At 33.4% G+C, this 23,251-nt stretch overlaps 2 protein-coding genes, 1 long non-coding RNA gene and 1 pseudogene across 3 annotated transcripts in view; 1 reads left to right on the forward strand and 3 right to left on the reverse strand.

The window, feature by feature from the left end:
- The window catches only part of LOC107464245 (3-epi-6-deoxocathasterone 23-monooxygenase CYP90D1), a 35,129-nt gene extending 25,722 nt beyond the window's left edge, over nucleotides 1–9,407 (reverse strand). The window contains 2 exon segments of the mRNA XM_052254149.1: nucleotides 7,787–8,111; nucleotides 9,184–9,407. Of these exon segments, the coding sequence (XP_052110109.1) occupies nucleotides 7,787–8,111; nucleotides 9,184–9,407 (549 nt within the window).
- LOC107464247 (uncharacterized) lies at nucleotides 21–2,416 on the forward strand. Its single transcript, XR_002367788.2, has 6 exons — nucleotides 21–934; nucleotides 1,087–1,187; nucleotides 1,641–1,723; nucleotides 1,830–1,905; nucleotides 2,002–2,278; nucleotides 2,381–2,416. It is a non-coding gene; the product is annotated as an uncharacterized LOC107464247 (long non-coding RNA).
- Nucleotides 9,408–10,354: 947 nt separating the features above from the next.
- Nucleotides 10,355–12,805, reverse strand: LOC127741498 (uncharacterized; annotated as a pseudogene).
- Nucleotides 12,806–19,586: 6,781 nt separating this feature from the next.
- On the reverse strand, nucleotides 19,587–22,621 carry LOC107464271 (uncharacterized). Its single transcript, XM_016083200.3, has 3 exons — nucleotides 22,464–22,621; nucleotides 22,221–22,382; nucleotides 19,587–20,241 (listed from the first exon to the last, which is right to left on the reverse strand). The coding sequence occupies exons 1-3, from the start codon at nucleotides 22,513–22,515 to the stop codon at nucleotides 19,940–19,942; spliced, it is 516 nt and encodes a 171-aa protein (XP_015938686.1). The 5' UTR covers nucleotides 22,516–22,621; the 3' UTR covers nucleotides 19,587–19,939.
- Nucleotides 22,622–23,251: the final 630 nt, after the last annotated feature.

The raw sequence follows: 23,251 nt of genomic DNA on the forward strand, positions 1-23,251 counted from the left end.
CTCCCTTTCTGCCTATTTTTCTTCCCTCTTCTCACCCCCTCTCACTGCTCCTCTCTCTCCGTGCTCTCCGTCCGGCGACCCACCGTCCGGCAAGCTGACCACCATTCTTACCTTCCCTCTTCTCTTCTCGCCTCTCCTCTTCCCTTCGAACGCTTCTGCCCCCCCAGCTCTCGTCACTGCCACAGAGAGAAGCTGAATCTCTCTGCCCTGCATCGTTCCGCCGCGAGCTCAGCCGGCCACCACCAACTCTGGGCGGCACTACTTCTGCTTTTCTTCCCCTTTCCATTTCCCAGTCTGTCTCTGCTACATTCCAGGTCCCTGCCTCATCCCTGCTTCTTGCTCTGTTTCTTTACTTTCTTTTATTAATTCTGTTGTTATTTTTAGTTAGATTGCGGATTAATTATGTTTGTTAGGATAGATAGATATATATGCTGTTAGGTAGCTAGGTTGTGGTTAGAGAATTCTAGGCCTGATAATTGCTCCGTTCTTGTTTATCCAACATGGCTTAATACTGCTTGTTTGCTGAATGATGTTGGTGTGATCATTGCTGTGCTGTTTCTGTTTCATGTGACCTGATTCTACCTGCTGCCCTGCTGAAATGTACTTGTGAAATTAAGTTGATGCTGCCTCTGTACATGCAATCCATGCTTTTCTCATGTTAATTGCAATTTTTGGATTCATGTGCTTATATTTTATCTTATTTATTTATTAGCTCTGAGGGATATTTCTTTACATTTTGATCATTACCTCTTGATGTGGGAGTTCTAGTGCAAGTGGGGTTTTCCCTTTTTTCTGGGATTTTGAAGTGGAAGTGGGAGTTCGGGTGATTTGGATTATACCCGAGAGAAGGGGCTGGTTGATGCAGCTTTTGTTTAAATAATTAAAAGTTCATTTATGCTCAGTTTTGAATATGCTGCCTGATCAGGGAAAAAAGGTAAAGTTACTCAGCTCATATGTGTGTCTTTCACTATTCTATTATGTTTCACTCAGTAAATCACTATTGATGTCTTTGCTATTTATGGTTATCTTTCAGCAGTTTGTTGAACTACAATTCCCAAATTCACATATTTTTTGTTTATTAGGTAGTCAATGACAAGCAAAATGAAGCCATCACAGCTGCATCTAATGAGTTGGCCAAAAGAAAAAGCGATATTGAAGAAAATTTAAAACTTTCACATGATTTAAAAGTAAGTATAGTTTCATAATGATCTTAGGCTTTCTATTTCTTGTATTTGTAGTTTTCTTGTTCTGATACTTACTGGAAACTATTTAACTGGGTTGATGGATTCTCACGCTCATACATAGCTGCTGCCTCTTCAGAAGTTGTTAATACAAAATACTGACTTCATGTGTTGTTGGGCTTATTGAATGCCTGAAATAATGATTGCTTAACTTAAACTTAGAAGTTCACATTTTGCTTGGGTTGGGAATGGTTCTTATATGTGGCATTTCATGTATTGAAACATAATATGTCTAGAATCAAAGTGGCATTTCATGCATTTTCTTAGAGTATAGTCTTGATCTAAAAGTAATATTAGAGTGCCACTAAACTCTAGTTGCTGCCTTGCTTCGATGAATTCATAACTCTTAATTCCATTGATAAATTCTTGGTTTCTGATTGATTATGTCACTCATGGAAGGTCTAGGCGCAGCATGGAATGTTGCTAATGTGACAAAAGGATCAACTGGGGTGATATTTGGTCTCGGAACTGTTGGCCTTTCTGTAAGTGCAGCGAACAACTCTGTCTATCTTAACTTTTCAGTTCTCAATTGATTACTAATTATCATTTCCAAACTACAAGATAATTTATGAATTCTCCTTTAATTAGGTTGCACAAGGTGCAAAACTAAGGGGAGCATCTCGAATAATTGGCGTGGATAAGAATCCACATAAGTGTGAAAAAGGTGCCAAAATCAGTCCTAAAATCGATCTGAATATTGTTTTTTCACCTAGCACAATCCTTGGTTCATTATTTGTTATTGTGTTTGTTGTTTCTGTAGCAAAAGCTTTTGGATTTACAGAAGTTGTTGACGCGAGTTCCTACCAAGAACCTATTGCTCAAGTTACTATTCCTTTTTCAGTTATACCATCTGACAAGGGCTACTTATTACAAGTATCCAAAGCAAAAGTTTTCATTCCAGTGGCTAAATGGTGATTTATTTTCAAAATTGTAGACAGGGGTATTGCCTCTGTTTGTACCTTTTGCGCAAGCATCTGCAGCTGTACTCACAGCTGTTCTTACTGGTTCTCTCTATTATGTGGCTGCCTCGCCCAAAGGTCGTCTTCTTATTGCCCTTCAACATGTTTTCCCTTTGTATTGACTTATTTTGTTTTTAAGCTTGCTTAACGATTTCTTGCTTATTTGTTTACTTCTTTCAGATCCCACTTATGTTGTGGCACCTGTTTTGCAATCTCACTCGGGCTGTCAAGATTTGAAAAAGCTGTTTGAAGGTTCAATTACTTATCCCTGCAGCAAAGCATTAGAATCAGTTCATAGATTCATAGATTGAACAAAGTTTCATTTGGTTCAGAAAGTGGTGGAATAAAGTCATAAAGTTATAAAGTTTCTCTATGATATAATATCTACTAGTCATTGATTAAGCAGTTTCTACTTATTATATCTATTTCATGAGTCTAATTGCACTGTTTGCTTTCGGTTTGCAGCATGGTATGAGAAGCACCAAATGAAAAAGATATATTCCCCTCTTCTTGAAGGACTTCTTGCCCTCTACTTGGGTTTTGAATGGATTCAAGTAATCTTCTTATCTTTACATTTTATATAATCTTCTGAAAATATTTTTCGGTTTTGTGTAATAGTTTCAAGGATAAACTAATTGGCAATGGTTATGTGACAGACAAATAACATTCTAGCTCCCATTATCACACATGGCATATACTCAACGGTTATATTGGGACATGGCCTTTGGAAAATTCATGACCACCGGCGTAGACTACGGCAAAGAATCCAACAGCTCAAATCAGAAGAAAGATATTCCAAGTAGATTTTGAAATACCATCCATGGCTGACACAGCTTGATGAAAAATTGTATATGTATTAGAGTTGTTAATCTTGTAAAGGAAAGTTGTATAATTATGTTAGTTGAGATCTCTTACATACAGAATAAGCAAGTTCTGATTACAAAATTTTCCAGTTATGAATGTTTTCCAGTAAAATGGGGGAAAATGTTTGGTGAAACAAATAGCACATTTACTGTTCCATTTAAATTATCCATGGAACATTTTATTTGAACCACTAGCTATCCTTTATCTAATAATTGTATATAGCTAAAAAGATTGCTCAACATTACCCAAGTCATAAGTATATTATGTAATCGGAAATATATGGGGGTCACAGATCGGTCCTACACTCACAAATCAGTACACTGTCTTTGCAATCCGGCATCATATTTTTGTTCCTTTCTTGACAATCTACACAATTGATTTATAAGTCTAATGCTCAGGCTGCAATAGCATAACCTCCCCGAAAACATGATTTTCTAACATATAACTTCTCATCAACACATTTTAAAAAATTCCCTAACAAGAGAATGATCTAGGTTGTACAAGCAACAATCACCGCTTAACTACAAGATGGTTTGCAACATGCACATGTCCAAGGTCCAAATCTTCAATTCTTCAGAGCACCAACAATAACAACTCAAATTTAGCTGCACAGTAATTTAAACATCTTTGTTTAGTAGAGAAAAAATGAGGGATGCTAGTTAACCATAGGTCAGAGCAGATAAGACAAAAATGAACTACAAGATGCTAATACAAATCCAAGTTAAAGATTTAATAAATTAGTTGTAACTAGTGACCATACAAAAAAATGGATTTCTTCATAAAAAATTTAGCCTACAGATTCTACAATAACCAGTGAACTGGCTGAAAGTAATGTTAACATGTCAGCAAAAAATAAAGGTTGCTGAAAATGCAGATAGAAAAAATCAGAGGCACATAATTCAATGGATATGACCGTACAATTAAAGAACAGATTGGTCACGGAGAACACCAGGTGACAGCCCCACTTCTAATTAGTGGTTAATACTTTTGGTATATAGAATGAATAGAATGTACTACTCGTATAATAATATTAATACCAAATTATTCAGCTCATGTAAAAGTACCCAACCAAAATGAGATAAACAAAACATACGATACATACAATCTGTATCATGTTTTAATTTAACGAAAGTATAGAGAACCACCTTTTAGTTAGCCAACATTAGTGTTTAGGTTTATAATTTAGGATTTAAGGTTAAAGATTTACGAGTTAGCGTCTAGATTTTAAGATAAACAAAATAATTTTAAAAAAGTTGGCTGATGTTGGCCAAAAAAGTTGGTTACCTAGAATCACTCTTTAATTTATATTCCAAATATGTAGTGTAAGGGGTCAATCAGTTAATTCAGCTTCAATAATTTCTATTATTTGATTAATGAAATGCATTTTTCTATAAAAAAGAATATGATTAAGAATGAGAGAAGATAATAAAAGGAAATAGATGGTAAGAGATCCTCTATGGAAGATCATGGGACAAAAAAGGAGAGGGAGAGAGGGGGATTTAAAGTGCTTTCTATGACGTGTAGCTTACAAATCTCAACATGTTTAAGTGGGAAAGTCCTCTAAAAAGAACATTAGCTTTATACCAAATAGATGTGACAAATTTAATCACATCCTACAAAACATGCTTGTTCTGAAAATCTGTTTTATGCAAGGCAATGAAATATATTCGACAGAAAACGGGAACATATGTGACAGAAGTATACTAAGTTATTCTACTATGGATAAGTGAATAAGAGAATAAAATGAAAACTGAAATCTAAGATACATGGTCACGGGTTCAGCTCAACTATGAAAAGTGAGAGACAGTGTATTTCATTTTGGGGGAGAACAAAAGCATCTATAGATAGTTTATTCATAGTAAAGTCATCCATAGATAGTTCAAATTAGCTACATTATTATTTAAATAAACCAAAATTATTTGACAATGAAGACTACCTAATTCAATTAGCAGGATTCATAGTCAAATCACAAACACAAAGGAAGAAAATCCATAGAAATTCCCTATAAATAAACCCACATATAAAAAGGTACAAGTGAAAGACAAAAGGTTTATCACAAAACTCATGTAAGTTGCTGCTACCATTATACTAATAAACTTCATACCAACTAACTGATTTCCTTCTGTTACTCAATCATAAACTAACAAAATGATTTATTAGGATTATACCCTATATCCAAAAGTAAACTCATAAACTGTTTATGAGTATGACTATGATATGCCAAAATACTGTCTTTTTTGTCTGCAGCTAATTGCTTCTAGTGATAGCATTCTAACATATCTACAAATCATAATACCAAAATACATGATGAACAATTTCATTTTTATTTCAAAACTGCAAATTCCCATCGTATCTTAATTTCATGAACTTCTATGACCACTCTTCGTCCATCAAGACATCACAATCTTAGACAAAAACAAAAAAAATATAATCCTACACAAATTATGCTAGATAACCATAAGACACAAGCTATATTAGTTATCAGAAACAAATCAAAATAGAAGAAGAAAAAAAAAAAGAAATTACCTAGTTCATTACCACTACTGCTGTTGCTGGTTTTGTGGGTTCGGTGGAGGAGGCATGCCTGGGCGAGGAGGTCCGAACACCGGAACGCCGCTGCCAGGTGGAGGAGGCATCCCAGGATGAGGCGGAGACGGGGCGGGAATCCCCGACCTTGGCGGAGCAGGAGGCCCTCTCACCATCTGACCAGGTGGTGGAGGACCCATAGGCTGCTGCCCAAACTGTGGCGGAACAGGGAAAGGCTGTGGAGGCCCACCACTGGGCCTGGTTGGTGCAAATTGCCCAGGCGGCATCGGAGATGGCGGGCCTCGTGCCATTGGCAGTGAACCCTGACCAGGAGAGACAGATGAGAGAGATCGATGAGCAGACAGAGACAGAGAGAGAGGATAGGAAGAGGAGAGAAGACGTGGAACACTGAAACCTTCATAGCTGAACGAGAAGGTTTCCGAAGGCAGATGAAGAATAATTTTGATTTTTTATTTTTTTAATATGTTTAACATAGGTGAAAAGAATAATTTTAATTTTTTGTTTTTTTAATGTGTTTTTTGTTTTGTTGTTTCAATTATTTGAAATTATAAAATTAGGATTAATTGAATTTTAAAATTTGATTAATTTAAAAGGGTATTTTTGTCTAATCAAATAAAGGAAAGATGTTTAAGTCTTTTTATAAAATTAAATAAATAAATATTTTTTATTTTTATTTAATTAAAAGGGTCTTTTAGTAAAAGTGGTGATATACTATATATTTAAAAAAGAAAAACTTAAATATTGACGTGAAAAATAAATTCCATATATTTTATTGTTATTTATCCATATTTTAAACGTATCGGTACGTATAAATTTATCATCGTACCGTAACAATCACCTTATTAGTTTTATATATTACTAACTTTTTCTTACAACTTTCATCTTTACATACATAACCAACTTGTGTTTATAGAAAATGATGCCACATACATAAAAATTAGTGAGAATGAGCATCTTTCGTTTTATGTGATGTCCTCTTTTGAGAACTCTTCTCTTTTAAGTCACCATAAAATTGAACATAATATATGAAGTTCAAACATCAATTGGATATAGATTCTGACCTGCCGACGAAAGACATATGAACACATGCACAAAATGTTGGGTTGGGTTAAAATCCTCGTCACAAGTAAAAAAAAAATGTTTTATATAAAGATAATAGTTAAAATTATTAAATAATTTAATAAATATTAATATTTTAGTTATTATCTTTACGTAAAAATATTTTTATGTAGATAATCACTGTAAGTAATTACTAAAAGCTTAAAAAAATGATCATTTTTATTTGTAAGTTGATAAATTTATTATTTATAAAAGTTTACAACATTGATAAGTGTATGTAATATTAATTTTATTAATGGATAGATATAACTAGAATTTTAAAAATCCAACTGATTATCGAATCACTATAGTCACTAATTCATTGAATTACTAGTTTAACCGATCTAATCGTAATTTAACTGGAATAATAAAATAATATAAATAAACATCTTAAAATATTTTTTAAATTTAAAATTTTACATAAAATATATCACCAACTAAATATAATTAATTATTAAATAATACAAAAATTTACTGCAAATTTGTTTACAATTAACGTTATTATACCTTCATTAAGAATGCATACATCACAACATTTTGAATTTTTTATGCATAAAAATGATAATTTAATTACTCCTATAAGATTTAAACTAATACATTGAGTAAAAAATGAGTTTAACTATAGTAAAAAATACCCAATCATTTAATTATATCTATTTTTTAATGATTATTTATGTAATAAAAAAGAAGTTATATATTTTTATCAACGTAATTATATATACAATTGAATGTTTAATTTGTATAAAACACTTTTACAATCATAATATATTAAAATTAAATTTAATAAAAAAATAAAATGAATATCATATCACACATCTTAATCCAAAAATCCTAATACAATGAATCTTCTCAAATACATAGTACTCAGTTGACTTAACTATTCACACTTGAAATTCCAGTCCAAAAATTATGCACACTTAAATGTATCATGTATGTATAAGATAATTTTACAATAATAGTATATTAAAATTAAATAATTTAATTAAAAAAAATCTCATATCACACATCTTACTTAATCCAAAAATTGCCATATCTCATATTCACACTTGAAATTCCATCACAAAAAATAAAGCTAACCTTTTTTGTTTCATCTTGTATGTAAATGGGGGATTCCTCACTCCAATTTGCCATGGATTCTTGAACATAGTTATGCATATCTGTAGTAATCTGAGCCTTGAGAATCTGAGACTTGAAGAAAGATCCAACGAGTCCATGTATTTTCCTTTGAAGGCTTCCATTGACAAGCAAAATAGAAGACTTTCCCATTAACTCCGACACAGACTTTGGATAAGAAGGAACAAAAAGTTTTGCATCACTTTCTAGTATGAATTTATTCACATCTGCATCTGTTGAAATTATAGTTGGACTTCCAAATATGTGTGACTTAAACACCTTCCCATATCTGCATCTTGCATGATACCAATCTATCACTTCAAATATTCAATGGGTTCTTGAACATTTTTTTCTTAATTAGAAAAAAAAAAACCTAGTTGATTGATGAGTAGTTGTAAATGTTCATTCAATTTCTAATGATTTTGAGGAGTTGTAGGACAAACGCTAATGCGCTTCGAAAAGAAATAAGGAATGTAACATCTATGAATCAAAAAGGTGAAAATTCAATAGAGACAATTTTATGTGAAGGTGATAATTGAGAAGTGTTAGATGATAATTTAGTTAAAATTATTATATTATTTAATAATTTTTAATTAACTATCAACTTCACATGAAATTAAATGTACCTGAATTTTTACCTTATAAAAATTAATTAGTAAAATAGAAAGATAAACAAATAATAAAATATCCTAAATTTTAAATTTTAAATTTTGAATCTTATATGAGGAGTGTTAAGGGACAACAACTTTTGTGATTTGTAATCATCAAGTAGTCATTAATGATGTTCTTAATGGTGTGAGATTTCATTTAATGGTGTGGGATTACTCATTTTTTTTGTTGGTTACATACCGACTAAAATTTAATAAAATTGCTGGTCTCTAAACTTTTTCATCCTTAAATTATAAATCTAAACTATCCATGACATTTGTTTCAGAAAAAAAAATCTAAAATAAAAGAGATGATTATAAATTTTTGAATTGAATTAAGCGAATTACTACTAATAGAAATGATAAAACTTATAAAGTCAAAATTATTATTTTTGAATTATTTCATTTTTTCAAAGGAAGGCACAAGTTTAATTTCTTGAACTAATCAAATTAATAATAATAAAACCCTAATATTGAAATGAGGAAATGAGGAGTGCTATGGGTAATAACTTTTGTGATTTGTAGCTATATATTAAGTAGTCATTAATGATGTTTTTAATGGTATGAAATTTCATCCAATAACATAAAATTACTCATTTTTCTTTTGTTGGTTACATGTTGACCGAAATTTAATAAAGTTGTTACCCTATCCATAGGAGATAGAGCAATGAAACTAAAACTAATACATGATGGAACAAATGTGGAAGAACTTACAAGTGGCAGCGCTTATCCACGAAGGTCTCAGGGTGATGAGAATAAGCAGAAGAAACAAATTGAATGGTTTCTCCAATAAGTGGCCATCCAAGACTCCCTAATAATGGAACCTCATCATCATCTCTCTCTTTTGATTTCACCTCCTTATTATTACTCCTCCTCTTGTACAAGAAGAAGATAAAAAATGGTGTTATCACAAACACAATCCAAAAATTGTTATCCATTATTGTTATTATGTGTTTGCACTTTAAACTTCCAAGCTTACTATTATGTGATACAAATTGCTAGCTTTGGCTTAAATATGGATAATTATAATAATAAATAATTAAATATGCATGGTGGCTACAATGTTTTTGTTATTGAAAGAATTGATCAACGTGCATGCGTGTATAAGAGTGCAAGATGTAGAGGCCAGAGAGGTTTTTGTTTGTGATGTCTTAACTAACTTAATTAGCATTAACAACAAATATAATATTCGTATTTACAAAAATAATATATCCATCCTAACTACTATAATATTTGAATTATTACTTTGTTACAAATTATATGTATTCAGAAAAGCATCATGTTCAAACAGACAGCGTATTTGAATATAAAAATATGTTGAAGATATGTATATTTATAAATTTGGATGACCAATAATATAATAAATATATGTAGAAATAAATATGTCTACTGGCTAAGTTGACGTGATCTTATCTTTTTTTTAAAAAAAAAGAGAAACGTGAGATATTGGCATAAGTTTTGTTGGGGGAAGTCTCAACAAATTTTGAGCAATGAGCATCACATATAATAAAAAATTTTATGCATGCATTTGCATTGAGAAAAGCATGGTATATATCTAATATCTATTCACTCAACCTATGTATATTATGTCTACTATATATATAATTAACATATATAAAATTATGTGAAGTTTTTATAATTAAGGAATGTTAAATTTGTCAAATAAAGTGAGAGAACAATAAGCTTTTCTTTCTGTATGGAAGAAAAAAAAATGTCAGGAGAATCATGAAATACTGACTTTATTTCATACATGTTTTGTTTTGCTTATTAGTTTGAGGATTTATTTGTTTCATATCTTTTATAAAGTCCTAGAGTTAATTAAAGAATATTAGAGGTGCCCACCAAAAGGCATGATTATATTGTTTTTATATATTAGCATATTGGATTAAGGCACTATAGCAGTTGCCACCATGTGAAACTCATCGATCACTCCAATGAATGGCGAAACTAGAAATTTCATAAGAGGGGACAATTAAATATAAAATATAATAAAAAATTAATAAAATATGATTTGTAGCATATATATCAAAAAAAGTAATTATATTATATAAAAGTTAATATTTAACTACATATTTTAAAATTTTGATATTTTTAAATTTGCTTGACGATACTTCATGGAACTAAAATCATCAATTATCATCTTTGAAGTGAATTTTGAAGCAATTTCCTTTTCAATATATACAATCATACAATCTGTTAAAAATTCATCTTCCATCTTGTTTCGAAGCCTTGTTTTAATAATCTTCATAGCTGAAAAGGCCCGTTCAGTTGTTGTTGTTGTCACAGGAAAAGTCAAAACAAGACGAATTAATCTATCAATTAAAGGATATATATTTGATTTTCCTGTCTCTGTCAATTTTTGACACAATTCAGCAAGAGTAGAAAAATTCTGAAAATCTGGAATTTTAACCACATCAAGTTCATAATGTTGTAACTCATAATCCAATTGAATCTTTTCTTGCTCAGAAAAATCTAAAGAATAGAAATTTTTTGCAATATTGCATATGTTGTAAACACTGAATAACTTGAAAGCATCTTTAGAATCTAAAGATGTACTCAATATGAGGAGCTCGGTTGCTTGCTCACTAAATCTACTATTTAGCTCTTTCAATTGAAAATATATCACGCTAGTAAAAATGTCAACACGATAGTGGTGTTCAATAGTGACAACATCCTTTTTACGACGAGATCGAATTATGTCACTAAAAGAAGCACCCATATCAGGTATCTGAATAGCATGTTCATTGCAGAAAGAACTAACTTTCTCCAAAAGTGCTCCCCAACTACTATCTTTTAACTGTTGAATCAATAACTTTGTACTAGAAACCAGATGCATAGCATTCAAAATGTCTTGAGATTTTTGTTGCAATGCTTGACAAAGTTTATCAGTGATTCCCATGATTTCTTTCATCATATGCAAAATGAAAACAAATCAAATGATAATAAAGATTTAAGAGCATAAGTAGCATCACCACGTTGAGAATATGTAGATCCATTAGTAGCCAAATCTTCAAGAACTGAAGTTGTTGCTCCAAACATACGTAAAAGGCTACAAATTGAGTTGAAGTGAGAGCTCCACCTAGTATCTCATGATCTTTTTAATGTGCCAATTTGATTTGCTCCCCTTCCTGTTTCAATTTGATTAGTTGCAACTAAATGGGAAATTTCAGTTGCATAAGCAGATCGTAATTCATCACTGCGTTTGCAAGAAGAGCACACAACATTGATAATATTACTCAAACTTTGGAAAAAAGCATGAACATCAACAACTTCTTTAGCCGCGGCAACAAGAGCTAGCTGTAATTGATGAGCAAAGCAATGAACATAATATGCATAAGGACATTCTTGAATAATTAAAGCTTGTAACCCTTTCCACTCTCCACGCATATTACTAGCTCCGTCATACCCTTGACCTCGAACATTTTGAATGTTGAGATTGTGATGAGATAATGCAGAACAAATCTCTTGTTTTAGAGTAGCAGAAGTAGTATCTTTGACATGAACAACATCTATTAGCCTTTCTTTGACAAATCCATACTTATCAACAAATCTAACAACAAGTGCCATTTGTTCTCTTCTAGATTCATCTCTAACTTCATCAACAATTAAACAAAATTTTACATTACCAATCTCATTGGGAATTTCATTTTGCACCTTTCTAGCAAAAACATGTAGAATTTCCTTTTGAATAGAAGGTGATGTGTATATTGCATTTTGAGGAGCATTATCCAAAACAACTGCATCCACTTCTTTATTGTAAGAAGCTAATAATTTTAACATTTCAAGAAAATTCCTCGATTTTGAGACTCATGACTCTCGTCATGTCCCCTAAAAGCACAAGCTTGAAACGTTAACCATCTGACAGAATCAATAGAGGCTTTAAGACGCAATCTATTGCTTAAAACTTGTTGTGAGCTTTGCTTAGCCAATACTTTGTCAATGTGACATAATTGATTAAGCAAATCTTTACAAGACTTAACAGCAATATTATGAGGAGAATTAAGAGATTTACCCACATGAGATAAAAATGCACAATCCTTTCCATTATTCACTTTTTTCCAATTGCGAAATCCTCCTGATGTGAATGGACTTGATTTTCTAGAAAATAAATAGCATGGAAGACAAAATGCAGCATCCACTTCTGGCGAATATTCTAGCCAAGAAAAACTCTTAAACCAATGAGCTTTGAAACGACGATGATGACTTTCTAGACCAGAAAGAGGGTACTTATCCATATAAATTGATATGGTCCAAACTTTATGTATGCTCTACGGATTTCATCTTGTTGATTGATAGGATAATTCCAAATTTGTGGACGCTTTCCGGGATCACGCATCAATGTATCAATATTAACTTGATCTATTTCAGTCCTTGCTATTTTGGAAGCAGGGGTTGAATATCTTGCTCAACAAGTTGTGTCACAGGTTGTTCAATAATATTTTGAACATTACTCAAAGAATCTGAAGCTGAATTTTGTTCATCATATATTCTCTTTTTTCTCTTGAAAAATGAGTGAATTGTTTTCATCTTTAACATTTTTAACTTAACTTGAACTATCTAACAAAAAAAACAAAAATAATTGCATATATATTATTTTCTTTAAAAAAATATTAAACCTATTGAGCAATAACAAATAATTTTAGAAACACAAATATATAATAACCAAAAATAAAGTTATTGATTTACCTGATTATTTTTTTGTTCCAAGTCTCGCCCAAAAATAATTCTATTGAGTTTTGCCCTCACTTCAATTTTTGAACACTGTCCATTATTCAATCTTTGAACACTGTCCATTATAGAAAAAAATAAATTAATTATTTTAAATAAATAATATAAATAATACTTGACATTGTTATTAACTTAAAAAAATTGAAATATACCTCTTTGAATCTTTGTTGTGCATTAAATGGTTAATATTTTGCTGTTCACTTTTCTTCAATGGTTTTTTTTCATATATCTTATTTTGGTATGGAAACAAAATTAGAATGAGAAGAGTAGAAGAACAAAAGTTTGGAAACCACTAAAAGAGAGAGAAAAGTGGCGCTGATGCCTCTATGGTTTGAAACAAATATTTGAAAAATGTACTAGTGTTACTTTAATTAATAGTATGGGATTGGGCTAGTATAATAGAACCATTTTTATTAATTATTAGAATAGACTATTTGTTAACAAGAACAACAATAATTCAAATATCTAATATATAGTGCAGTTTATTTTGGGTGGACTATGGCCACCTTAGCCCCCCTAAGATCCGCCACTGACTCCAATGACATTCATTCATCTATCATCATCCTCATCTCCTTATTTATAAAAGAAAATGTTAGGCCAGCAATTTTGATATTTTATAACTATCAATTGGTCATTAATATTATTTTTAATGGTGTAAGATTACATGTAATGATGGGAAATCACTCATTTTTATTTTGATGGTTAAGTGTTGGCCAAAAAATACAAAAGTTGCTACCCCTAGATTTTTCCTATAAAAAATTAAAAACTCCTTTATTTATTTAATTTATTTCTATTTAAAATTAACTTTAAGTTGGTATATTATATACGGTGTGTTATTTGTATTTATTTTTATTTTGTATATTCAATTAACATATACTTTTAATATTTATTATTATATATATGACATATATACGAAAGAATCAGTATTTGTTTGATGTATGAAAAAAAAAACTCAGAAAAAACATTTCTTTAATTTTTTCTTTTTATCTTATACTATATGCTAGAAGCTATTCAATTAACATGGTTTAAGTTTGGCTTTAGAATACGGCATTTGGTGTGTCATTTGATATTAAAAAAAAATTGATATTATGCCCTTTTATGTTTTCAGTCAAAATATTATAAAAACCAAATTATGAAAGTATTGAAAACATTCCAACATCTCTACTCTTTCCATCGATCTCCTAGCTATGTATAAAATTAAATTTCCCCATTTTTTGATTGGCTCTAAAATATATTGATTGATAGTGATGGTAATGTATACATACAAATCCTTTTAAAGTTCTAAATGCACCCGAAAAGATTAAGAGAATGAAATATGCATGGAATTTTTTAAACGTAAAATTTATTTGAGTAATTATCTAAATTAATCCCTAAATTTTAAAAGTTGACACTTTAAGCTTTCAGTTTTTAAAATACATAAAATAGTTTTCAACGTTTATTTTTTAGATAATATAGTTTCTTTTTGTTAGTCACTAACGATAATATGAAATGTTAATTCGCACACGTGACTGTTAAGTATCACATATACGATCTAGACAAATTAATCCCTAGAATGAAATATAAAACAGTTCTCGAAAAATTTAAAAAGTCCCAAGATAATTCCTAAAAAATTATAAAAATTCTAAAATGGTACTTTCGAATTATTTATATATAATTATTTATAAATTAATAAATTTTAATTTGTAAAATTTTTGGTCTATTTATCTCAAATTTAATTATTTAGATATACAAATTTTTTTTAGGGCTAAAAACAGAATTAAGCCAAAGGAGGAAACAAATTACATGAATCAGCCAAACTCAAAATAGCTTCACGAATCAGCCAAAGCACATTACTATGTAATTCGAACTAACTGGATTCGAACTACATTAACATATAATTCGAACCAACTTAGCTCGAATTATGAAGGAAACGTGATGAAGTTAATTCGAATCTATGTGGTTCGAACTACAATTGAGCATAATTTGAACTAGGTGAGTTCGAATTACACACTTGGACGCTTCAACAAGTAATTCGAACATGGCTGGTTCAAAATAGTCAAATTTCACGTCAAAATAGTAATTCGAACTGGGCTGGTTCGAATTACATAGGTCTCGCCTATATAAGGAGTTCGAATCAGCCTCATTCGAATCACTTTTCCATTCTCATACCCTACCAAATCCCAGAGAAAACGACCCAGATTCGATCCGACAAAGACTCGAACAGAATACTCAGCCGATGGGGGATGATCCGGAAAGGCTATATCAGTTACTAGCATAGTCTCCGCATCATGTCTCAATTTAATTTATAGATTTATTTATTGCCGTGTACGTTGAACATACATTTCGTTCGAAACTCCGGAAACAGAACATATTCCTTAGTTAAGAAACCATGCACAGTACATCGCATTAACATTAACAAATTCTATCACTTATCAACTACAAGTAAGGAAACCTATAGCAGTGGAATCTAAGCAGCAAAGTGAAATAAACAAAGCACCAAACCTAAACATACACCTACTCATGTGCCCCTGTGTCTGCGCCTCCGACCTGTGGGCAACTCCGACATGTATATCCGGTTTGCCGTCAAAGGCCACATCTCTTTGGCTGGTTCGGATCTGCCTCGTCCATATTGGTCTGTATCCTAGTGGACCTCGGACAACCCTCTCTCGCACGCCTCTTGTTAGGGTCTGGGATCACATTCGGCCTGTCATATGGTGGTCAGAAACCCTCCAGAATGGGAGGTGTGAATTCCATCTGATACACATTGAACACCGAACTAAGACGATACACCTGGTGAACGTAAGGGTGCCAGGTAAGCCGTGAATAAGCACAGTATGCCAGTGCGAACATGGGAAATGAAGTGTCTGGAAGTATCCGCAGTCATATTTCTGAGATGCAAGCGAGACTCTGTAGCTACCCAATGAGAACAAGCCAGTCGGAGTCGTCTCTGCAACGGTGAACTCTGAGTTATCCCTGTCGTACAAAGTCACCGTGAAGCACCTCGCCGTCTTCAAGTTGGCCTCAATACACTTCACCAAGTGCTGACTGAACTGTTGTCCGGTTCCCAGCTGGGCCTCAGCCTCTCTCCCCTTGCGAACAAACAGTTCGGCAAGCCTTCCATATGTTGCCTTCACCAGCGAGCACACAGGGAGGTTTCTGACACCCTTGAGGATTGAGTTCACACACTCGAAGATATTTGTCGTCATGTGCTTGAATCTCCACCCCTCATCACGATGCTGTGTCCACAAGGAATACTCTATCCAGTTCGCCCACTCACACATCGCCGGGTCTTCAGTCCGCAGAATATCAAACCAGTAGTCGAACTCCACCTTGGTCTTTGCGTACACCGCGTTGACAAGAAGCCTCTGTGCATCTTTGCCCTTGAAGGTTAAGGCGAAATTCGCTGCTACATGTCGAATGCAGAATGCCCGGTATGCAGATGGAGGTAACCAGCCTCCGTCGGGGGCCTCAAGCACGGCCTTGATGCCGTTATGCCTGTCCGATATAACTAGCAAACCCGGCTGCGATGTCACGTGCTGACGCAGGTGGGAGAGAAAGAAGGACCAGGACTCAGCATTCTCACCCTCGACTAGTGCGAATGCAACAAGGAGTATGTTGGAGTTCCTGTCCTGTGCAATCGTGACAAACAACGTTCTCCCATACTTGCCATACAAATGGGTGCCATCAACACTAACCAACGGCTTGCATTGACGGAATGCCTCGATACACGGTGGAAACGTCCAGAACAGTCTATGAAAATAAGCTTGAGACTCGTCCAGCTGTCCACCAACTCAAACAGGGCTCGTTCTAAGGACTGCAACACTACCAGACATCGTCAGCTGGACTCTCAGCACCCACCTAGGGAGCTCGTTGTACGACTCATCCCAGTCACCGTAGATGAGGGCAACAGCCTTCTGCTTCGCCAACCAGACCATCCTGTACGTCGGCCTAAACCCAAAGTGTGCGACCGTTGCATTTCAGAGCACCTTGATACTGACGAATGCATCAGCCATAACCATTGGCATAATGAATGCCGATATCACATGATAATCCAAACTCCTGTGGTCGCTGGAGATGGAGGTGGCGAGACAGGTATGAGGTCCATTGTGCCGTTTAACCTCCCAAATGCCCTTGCGCTGCCGGAGACTCAACCGAATCAACCATGTGCACCCATTCCGAACTCAGAACACTTGCCCACATATCGGCGATAGTCAGACTCTACTACCTTGTACTGTACCCCTCGGCGGATACTGTAAGTATTCACACTTAACAGGGCCTGATCTTTACCTGAAATTGCTGACCAACCTGAAACTCTGTCAGACCAGCAGTCCCTTTCGCACGTCTAGCTCCAAATCCAGCAGGCTGCCCAGGAACCCCCTCCTGCCCCATGACATCCAAGTTCAAAGAGAAAAAATGTGGTAGGTACTGTTGTGTGCCAGAGCTAGAACCACCTCCCGCCCCGGCAGGCTCACTTGCTCCGATATCATCGCCACTGTCATCAGCAATCATATCCAGCTCGACATCATCGTCCTCTGGATCATCCAACAATCCCTCTCCAACCCCAGGTGGTGCAGCACACTATAAAGAGGTCGGCAGAAATTCCCATGTTCCGACCTCGTCGCCTACACTACCGTTGAGATCAATAGCGAACGAAGGAGAGGCGACAGGTTGGACGGGTGGCTCGTACGCAGGGACAGAGGAAGAAGCAACGGCAGGTCTGGAGCTAGAACGGGCTGCCGTGGCTAAAGTGGTGGTATTCCGGTTCGAACCCCCCGAGCTGGATACCACATCAACCAACTTTGCCAACAGTTCTGGTGTCCTCACTTCTGGAAAATACCGGCGACATTGAAACATGACCTGCAAGTCCTCATCACTCCCGATCGTGAAACAATCATACTTCACTATTTCCTGGAGCACCGTGCTTGGAATGCGATAGAAAAATTTCTTAACCCGCTTCACACCTTCCAGACCAAGTTTCCGCAGTACAGAGCTAATAAGGTCATCATAGCTCGTCGTAGGCCTCACGATAATACAGAGAGGATCCTTATCAGTGAACTTCACACCGGAACGAGTTTTCCTCTTAATCGATCCTCTGTGGTGAACCAACACTACAAAACTCTCCTCACTAGCCATCTTACCCCCTCTAATGAGAGCAACTCACGTTTACACCATATATATACAGGTCTGATGCTCACTAATTCGAACTGGCCTAGTACAAAATACGATTTGTGTAATTCGAACTAGCTTGGTTCGAATTACTTTGGGAAGCTTGCACTTATGTAATTCGAACTCATCTAGTTTGAATTATGTATGCTTGTAGTTCGAACCTGGTTGGTTTGAATTAGTGTGCATTTCGCTTTGGAACAATTCGAATTGAATAGGTTCGAATTATATACAAATGTAATTCGAACTAAGTTAGTTCGAATTACATAGAGATGTGCTTTTGTTGATTAATGAAGCAATTTTCAAGTTGGCTGATTCACGTAAATTATGCCTTCCCTTGGCTTATTTCTGTTTTTTGCCCTTTTTTATGTATTTTTAAATCCTAAATTATAAATTAATTTTAAAAAGACATTAATTTTCAATAAAATAAAATAAATAAATTCATATTTATTTTTTATCATGCAAAATATTAATTGAATTTAATTTAATTTATAAGTATTATATTCTATGAATTTTTTTAACGAAAAAAAATAATAAATTAGTATTATTTGAAGAAATAAAAAAACTTTTATTTTAACATAAAATTGTCCATATAAAGAATAATATAGAAGATAGAGGATTAGAGTAGAAGCGTTAGAATACTTCTATTATATTGTCATATTAGAGTAAATTCTTTTTTAAATTTCATTTCAATAGTCTCTAAAGAGTCATAACAAAGTCTCTTGTGTAACATGATATGTAGCATCTATCGTTGAGACTTGAAAGAGTGGAACCAATAATTTTGAGAGAGTAAGAATGAATAAAAGAGAGAGGAATGGTTAATGAATACTATTGATATAATCTTCACATATACTTACACTGATCTATATATACATGACAAGACAGGGTCGTACAGTTAAATACAAAATGGAATGAACCTAATTTTGTTATTTGTATAACAAACTTGTCCGTTAATCTATTTACTCTTGTACCCTTTCAAGACTTCACTCAATGAAGAGTATAACTATAAAAGAATCACCTTACATTTTCTTTTTTATCCAAACAACAATCCAAAGTCAATCAACTAAAAGATTAATGCATTGAAATTGATTGTAGTACCAAAATTTACATTTTTCCTTTTTGAATTCATTTTTTTATATATAAACTAACATTCAGAGTTTATCAAATCAAGAATAAATAAATCGAAGTTCATTGTGGTTTAGAGAACTTTACATGCACATTAATGGTAATGTTCAATCACCTAGTCATCCTTCAATCTAATTCAAGACTTTATTCACAAATCACTTGAATCAAAACATTAACTGAACATAGGAATCATACAAGAGTCAATCCACTCCCGAGTTGCTGTTAATAAGAACGAAAACAACCGGTGATCACATATCAAATGTAGTAATAGCAGTAAGGAAATATCAATTCTAAACAAATACAATTACAACAGATCCTTGTTCCACTAAGTAAGTTGGCTAATTCAATTTTCAACAAATGTACAGTCTAAAATATATCAACAAACAAGTAAAACAGAAGAGATAAATTGAAGAAGCATCGGAGGAATTGATTCTGTTATATTTGAGGTCAAGAGCTTCGTAAAGACACATAATCTTTAGATATGAGGGATAGATTTTGACCTAATGAACTGTTTAAGTAGCGCTTTCTCTTCGTCAATTCGCTTTTTCTCATCTGCATCTTTTGGTTTGATCTTCCTCTTCTCTTCTAGTATCCACTTGAAGAGTTCGCGCTGTTGGTCCTCAGGGATCGGTTCCTGTTTGATCACAGGAGTTGTGATGGGTGGTAAGGTCACAGTCGTTTCTGTAACATGAGAAGTAGCATCTTTGGTTGAGATGGAACTTGCATCTTCTTCTTCTTCAACACCAGTATCTTTCTTATTTGTCCTAAAATACATAACTGCAACAATATTTACATTAATAAATGATTTAAAAACCAAATTTAACAGAATTGTTATGGGAGAATAAACTAGTTTTGAGATCCATCAACACCTTTTGCTACTCGAATTGACAAGGATAATGCAAGGGTGTGATTTAAAATGGACTATTATTTGTTGCTTAACACTTTAAGCTAGCAATCAGAATATAAAGAACAAAAAAAATGAACATAACATTGATTAAATAGTGATAACTATATTTTTATGCAAATTAATTGCTCCTTGCTTCTATGTAAAATTCTCTCTCCTCTACTGATGTTGGTAAAAATTATAAGTAGGTTGCTTCCTCTTTTTCTGGTTTTTCTTTTGAGAAGCTTACGTAAACATGCAAAACAAATTTGAAATTTTCTTTTTCCCAGTTCATCTGAGAGCAAAAACAAGCCTACTCATAAAATAACGGAATAGGGTATTCTGTATGCTTTAATATTTACATTTTTTTCTCCTCAATCATATAATAAATCATGGAGAGTTGAAACGGATTGCACATATAATTTTCACCGAGCTTAGGTCAGAAACAGACAAAGCAATCATTCAACCATCTTCCATAAGTTTTTGGCAACTACAATAAGTTTACATTTGAAAACAGCTAAAGAATTTCAGTGGAAAGAAATCAATTGCAATTCAGATTTCATCTTATTCATTTCAGCTAAAATTAAGAATGTTAATGGTCACATATCTTTTGCAAATCTGTGTATCGGTAGTGGGTAGATGAATTGATTAATTGTGAAATTATATAATGAAAAAAGCATTTGCAATCCGACAAAAGGCCCAGAGATGACTAAGGATTGATCATTTGATCTTGATTAGGAATTTAACAAATCAATCATGTAGAACAGTAGAAGTGAAACTGATTGCACATATGATTCTGACTGAGATTATATCATAGACATACACTAACAATTGAAAATATCGCAACTCAATTTTTCATGTTAATCATTTCAGCAAATTTAAAAGGTGAATGGCATCCATGTACTCAGAACCGCAACAACTTCAGTTCCATTGATTCACTCGTCCATATGCAAGGCAAAAGGGACAATCATAAGAAGAAAACATGCTTTTGTAAGAATCAAAGCATATTGTAGCTCTATCTTGCCACTTCTGTGCTGGCCTTTCAAAAAAAGAGTATAAAGTCAAAGGCTTATGTTCTAATTCCCCGTGCAAACCCCAAATTTTGTTCTCTCTTTTTCTGTTTTTCATTTGTTAGTCAAACCACTACCAAGATTCAATGCTTTTGAAATTATGATCTCACCAACTGTCAAACCTCATCCTGGGACGTGGTTGTCATGCAGAATCCTTACTGCTGGAGCCTATCCACCCTCAAAAAATACCAGCAGCTGCCGTAGACCTTATGATCTCACTCGAACACTGCCCTCAACTAAGTTACACTGAAATTATTTTCTAACATTAATAACTCAATGCCGAATCAACACACCAAAAGCAGTGTCGTCCGGCAAGCCTCGACCGTTTATCATCACAACAATTTCCCAAACGTAGTATAATTACCTTTTGCATATTTACAAAAGGAGAAAAATTCAGATAGCCTAATAACACCAAACTAGTACTATCAATTCTGTCTCTCCCATTCCTTAACAAAAAAGGAAATTGAACATTCTAAGCTTAGACCGACCTAGAAATTTCAAACCCAAGATGATTGTATTTTAGCTCCTATTACTTTTATTTCTATTATTAACAACAGGACATTAAGCCCATTTTCCCTTTGTAATCAGAACAAAAGAATCAGAAACTTTATTCCTCTCCAACATCATCAACCCAGTAATAAGAATTTTTTTTTTTTTTTTTTGAAAAAGGAATTATCTCCCATGAAGATTTAGGTGAAATCTCGGATCCAAAACCCCATTTCATCAATTTCCGACATCATAACCAACGAGTAAAAATCCAAACCGAACATTTAAAAAGAAAAAAAAGTAAGGGCGAGATTCACCTCCAATGGCGAGATTCACAGCCAAAAGCACAGGCAAAAGAAACTTGTGGCGCCGGAAAAAAGACTCCTTCGGCGGTGGCGGCGGCGGCGGAGGAGCAGTAGCAGCAGCAGCCGCCGTCTGGGTGCCCATCGGCGCCTGTTTCTGGTGGCGCTTGATTTGCTCTGTGACCAAACACGCAAGTTTGAGAATGATTGAAGAGAAAAGAGAAAGAGAAGGATTATTGATTGATAAGTGTTAGAAACCTTTTCGGGGCTTGTTGGTGAAGAGCTTCGGAGTTTGATCACCTTCACTCATTTTCTGTCTTCCTACTGTTTGTGTTTATGCCTCACTCAAAATTCACTCACTCACTTTACTTGTTTAATGTTTAGTAGTATTAAAGTTTAAAGGTTAAAAACTCTGCTATTTCTTTCTTCCCATACAAGGTAGAGGAATACATCTGATGACAAAAAAAGGGTTAAATATTCAAATATTAGGATAATTATAAAGAAATGACATTGTCCAAATAAAAAATACTTTAAGTAGAGACAAGTAACTTGGTAAAATTTTAGTCTTAATAGTATAAATGATTTTATATAATTATTTAATTATATTTAATTTTGAAATAACCATACATAGGATAACTATAAGATGTAGACATGTAGTAATAAGTAATTATTTTTCAGAATTTGATTTGTTAATTTATTAGTATTTAATTGAGGATTTTATATTTTTATTAGATTTTATCGGAGTAAATGAATTTAATAATAGATTTTTATGTAGTTAATTTGTAAATTTGTTGGGGTTTGACTTCTGGATTTATTATGTTCTTATAGTAGGTTTGATTTTATTTTTAATTTTAAAATTTTTTTTAGGAATAATAGCCAACGAATTATATTTTAAATAGCATAGTCTCTCAATATTTATTTAGAGGTCACAGGTTTAAATTTTATTCGTAACTTTAAAAAAAATTCATAATTCCTTTAAAAAATGAGTTTATTTTTAGTAAAATATTATTCTAATGCATGTTATATATTTAACTGTCCAATTATAC

Source organism: Arachis duranensis, chromosome 9, assembly GCF_000817695.3.
Source record: "Arachis duranensis cultivar V14167 chromosome 9, aradu.V14167.gnm2.J7QH, whole genome shotgun sequence".
NCBI classification, from domain to species: domain Eukaryota; kingdom Viridiplantae; phylum Streptophyta; class Magnoliopsida; order Fabales; family Fabaceae; genus Arachis; species Arachis duranensis.

Coding starts and splice junctions, on each gene's coding strand:
- LOC107464271 (XM_016083200.3), bottom strand. CDS start 22,515: ATGAGTGAAGGTGATCAAACTCCGAAGCTCTTCACCAACAAGCCCCGA. Junction 22,383..22,463: donor CACCAACAAGCCCCGAAAAG/GTTTCTAACACT, acceptor GTTTGGTCACAG/AGCAAATCAAGCGCCACCAG. Junction 20,242..22,220: donor TGTGAATCTCGCCATTGGAG/GTGAATCTCGCC, acceptor ATATTGTTGCAG/TTATGTATTTTAGGACAAAT.